The 4,698-nt window shown below is 36.5% G+C and overlaps 1 protein-coding gene and 1 pseudogene across 1 annotated transcript; one reads left to right on the forward strand and one right to left on the reverse strand.

Annotated features, from left to right (window-relative positions):
- The first annotated feature begins 319 nt into the window (after positions 1-319).
- Positions 320-1,426, forward strand: LOC142630884 (mitogen-activated protein kinase kinase kinase 20-like). The gene has a single exon (XM_075804940.1). It carries the CDS (start codon positions 320-322, stop codon positions 1,424-1,426), a length of 1,107 nt encoding a protein of 368 aa, XP_075661055.1.
- A 764-nt stretch (positions 1,427-2,190) lies between these two features.
- Positions 2,191-3,848, reverse strand: LOC142631032 (small ribosomal subunit protein mL104 (rPPR9)-like; annotated as a pseudogene).
- Between the last annotated feature and the right edge of the window lie 850 nt (positions 3,849-4,698).

Below are 4,698 nucleotides of genomic sequence, written 5' to 3' on the forward strand. Positions count from 1 at the left end.
AGTACTTTGAGTTTGAAATTATTCGACCGTTAACTCCAGCCCTTAAACCGACTTATATATATAGTCAGCGTTGAGAATAAGCATCAAATTACTCTCTCTGTCTGGCTCAGTATGTTCTGAAACACGAACAAACTTCTATTTCTCCTCAAACCCACTTCTTCAAACCTATTTTTTTTTTCTACCATTATTACCCACTATCAGCAAAGTTACCATTTTGTATAACCCATTTCTTGTTTCTCTTCGAACCCCACTGCTTGATACAACCATTTGTTCCACAATCAATAGAAATTCAAAATCTTTTGGTTGTCTCGTTGGAGGGATGAAGCGAACCAGAGAGGACTACACTGCCGGTGGTGAGGTTTCTCTGGGTTACGGAGCACCGTCTTGGTGCAGAGGTCAATTGCTTGGCCGTGGAGGGTTTGGGTCTGTTTTCATTGCGAAATTGAAGGAACCCTGTTGGAGATTTCCTTCAATCATGGCTGTAAAATCAGAAAACGCTGCTTCTGCGTCATCTTCACTCATGAAGGAAGAACTGGTTCTTCAGGCTTTAAGAGGGTGTCCTAATGTGGTTCAAAGCTTTGGATCAGACATCACAACTGACTGCTCTGGGGATTCCATCTACAACGTTTTTCTTGAGTTTGCTTCGGGAGGAAGCTTGTTTGATTTCATCAAGAAAACTGGTTCTGGTACTGGGTTGCCTGAGGTTCTAGTAAGGGATTGCACTAGGTCTATTCTGGTTGGATTGAAGCAAGTGCATGACCATGGATTTGTTCACTGTGATATCAAGCCTCACAATGTCCTGTTAGTACCTACAGTAGATGGGTATATTCCTAAAGTTGCAGACTTTGGGTTGGCAAAGAGGCACAATGTGAGAGATGGTAGTGGTGTCAGAGGCACACGGTTGTTCTTTTCTCCTGAGATGGTGGTTTTTGGAATTCAGGAAGCACCTTCAGATATTTGGGCACTTGGGTGTACTGTGCTGATGATGTTGACAGGAAAACCACCGTGGGCTTGTACATCTAAATCAGAACTTTTGTCTCGGATTGCTACTGAAACACCGACGATTCCACACCATATTTCAAAAGCAGCCCAAAACTTCTTGAGTTGCTGCTTTGTGAGGCATTCTGCGAAGAGGTTGACGGCTACTGAGCTATTGAGTCATTTCTTTTTACTAGAACCAGATGAGTGTAACGAAGTATTCATTCAAGAATCAGCTGAAGTTTCAAATCAGAAGTATCTTGGAGTAAAGCCTCAATTACAGCATTGTCCTTCAGCTTTGCCGAGTTTTATACCTGTTCCTTCTTCATCATCTAAAGAGGAAAAGGACATCCCTGCTGCAGTGGAGAGAACATGTTACAAACAGAGCCATCCTTTGGCAATCAAGGGTTGCCAACCTCCTGTCACTTTTACTATTTGTGCCAATTGAGACATAGCAAACATTTTGTTTGCATTTGTAAATCATTTTTTTTTTCATTGTAATTGATTTTTTGTTTTTTGGTTTCAGAAGTTGAAAACTAATGTGTCAGTAAATATAAAGCATTTTGCAATTTTGGTCATTCACCATTTAATGTTTTTATGTGCTTTCAATTTTCATTGTTCATTTATATACTAGTAGAGGTAGATTCTAAATTTGGTAGTGTCCTTAGCCCTTAAGCAGGGTATCTGGGAGATGCAGCCTTTAGATATAGTGATCTACTTCAATTGTAGCCTTGTTTAACTTGTGTACTGTTTCTACTTCGATCGTAGTAATCCTGTTTCAATCTGTAGCTTACTGTGGTATCAAAGAGAATAGTAAAAGAAGATAGATTGGAGTAACAAAAAATAGAATATAAGTGCTCAGAAAGAGATGGGGTTGTCACTGTGCAAGCTAATACAAGGAAGAAGTCAAAGCTTTTTGGTTCAATTGTTTTAGTCCTTTTCATTTTGAGTGAACTATGTATTCAAAATTCATAGATTTGAACAAATGAACGAGTAGTAGCAGTGCTGGTACTAATAGATTTGAGTAGTAATAATAACAAGGTCTACAGGTTACCTTCGTTCTTTAAGGGTGGCTAAATTTGGAAAATTCAGATATATCTACATGGATGCAATGAACAAACACGCAGGTACTCAAATATTCTGGTTATGAGATGTGTTTTATAAACAATACAACAATGTGGGAATCGAAACAATACACTTCTTGCTGATGGTTTATTCAGAACTTCTGATTTCTGTCTCATCAGGTTTGCAGTCATTTTCAATCTTCTCTAGCAATTCACAAGCCATCTTCAATTTTCCACTCTTTTTAAATGCATGTTCAAAAGCATCCCTAAAATAGACTGGTGGATAAAAACCATTTCAAGCATTGATTTTAGCCTCTCATAAGCAGCCCCTAGTTCACCTGCTTTTCAGAACTTCTGCAAGATCTGAGAGTCCAATTTCCGCTCCAATTTGAATAACAAATCCAACTTTGCATTATCCCTCGAAAGTTTATCCACTAAACCATATGTGTGAAAATGTGGAGATAAGCCAATCCTAACATCTCAATCAATAAGCCATAAACATCTTCCCAATTCCTAGCTTCACCATAAGCAAGGGTCAATGCTGAATTGGTAAAATTATCTGGAAGGCATATCTTCTCATTCATAATCTCAAGAACCCTTTTAGCATTATCTAAATTCCCTAATTTACATAGCATTGAAAAAACAGAATTGCAAATAACCAACTTTGGCTTCATGCCCTGGGAGAGCATCCTCCCAAACAAGTGGCTGGCTTCTTCTACCAGTTGGTGTTCACACAATGCCTGTATGACAATAGAGTAACCTTCTTCCACACAACTCAGCTTCCTTCCCTCAACAAGTTTCAACAACTTAACAGCTTCTTCCGTTTTACCCAATCAACAAAGCTCTGAAATTAGCTGCTTTATAACAAATGTACTAGGTAATAAACCCATCTCATGAACTGCCCAAAACACTGCAACTGCAGGCAGTACAGCACCACTGTTAGCACCCACATTCGGAACTAAAATTGTAAAGGGTCTATGAGCATCTTTCACAACTTTCTCAACAGCTCCTTCTTTTGCACTCAATGAACACAACTCCCCAATAAGAAAGTTCACTGCAGACCGAGTAGGAACTAAACCAGCCCTACCTATTTCACCAAATATATCAAGTGCAGTCTCAAACCTACCAAATTTACATAAACCAACAAGAATATTACTATAAGAATACGTATCCGGAAATTCGGTTGTCCTAAGAATCATTAGTGCAAAACCAATTAGTTCCTCAGACCTTTCCTTCTTGCAAAGCACATAGAGCATATTATTGTACACAAGATTATCGGGTTTACACCCAAATTGTGATTCCATTTCCTCAAACAAGCAAAGGGCTTCTCTAACTCTCCCTTGCCTACCCAAAAACCTAATACAAATCGAAAATGTTTGACACGAAACTCGACCTTTATGTAAGAACACAGTTACCAAAGGACACTTACATCATCAAATAGCTTCCCCCTACCTAAGAAATCAGCCATGTACTCAACAACACAGTCATCAAACTGAAAACCCATTTGCATTCCAGCCCAAGCAAAGAATTCCAAGGTCTTAATCCTACCCAACTGCCTATAGTTCATCAGAATTTGAAGCACAAGATTAGAGTTCAATTTTTCTTTAAAACCCTTTAACAAATCATCAATATTTGTGAGGTTGTTGTTGGTGGTGGTGGTGGTACAATGAGTGAAGTAGGTCTTGTGGGAGTGGAGAAATTAGGTATGGGAATTGAAGAAAATGGAGAGGAATTGAGAAAGGGTGTGAAGGTTTTGAAGAGGTTTGAAGAAAGAGCGAGAGCTCCATGTTTAGTTCTAAAGATCATTCCTCGAATTTCGTTGTACTATGTGAAAACGTGCTATGCATCATTCTTCACAAGGGGATTTTTTTTTTCTTCTTCTTTTTATCATTTTTTCCAAATGGATATCCCCCTCTCAATTAAAAAAAAAAAAAAATCAAATTGACTTTTTTAATTAAAATAAAATATTTTCCAAATTATTACTGAATTATTATTATTATTATTATTATTATTATTATTATTTGGTACTGAGATAAAGAATAAAAATTTGGCACAACGTAGTAATTAAAATTATTTGATAAAATTTGTGCGTTTTTCTTAAACAATAAAATTACAGGCACTTGCATAAAAAAAAAATTATTGCTTAATTAATGGTTGTTTTTATATGTTTATTACTATATTTATAGTTGTAATTGTATTTTAATTTTAGATATGGAAATTAATAAAAATTATATAGGTTTGGTATGACCTATTAATCAAATAGATTATTAAATGAGTTATTTGTATTGACCTTTATATGACTTGTTAATTAAACGAGTTAAACGTGTTGATTCCGGTTGAGGATTTCTAGCACGTTTACTGAATAGGTCGGGTTTGAATCAACCCATATGGCTGAATACACATGACTTGATATGACATGAACCCGACCCATGAACATGAATTGCCACACCTAGGTAATACAGTGGACTGATATACAATATGCTAGGATGATTGGAGGACACGAACTCTTGTATTGAAGCACTTAAACAATTCATTCATAGATCATAATTAAAGGGGAAATGATTTTTTTTTCTTTTATACAAGATAAAAATTCTATTATAGCTTAATTTAAGTATGTATGTGTATAAAACTCCTTTCTAAATGCTTGAATCATTTT

Source organism: Castanea sativa, chromosome 4, assembly GCF_040712315.1.
Source record: "Castanea sativa cultivar Marrone di Chiusa Pesio chromosome 4, ASM4071231v1".
NCBI classification, from domain to species: Eukaryota; Viridiplantae; Streptophyta; class Magnoliopsida; order Fagales; family Fagaceae; genus Castanea; species Castanea sativa.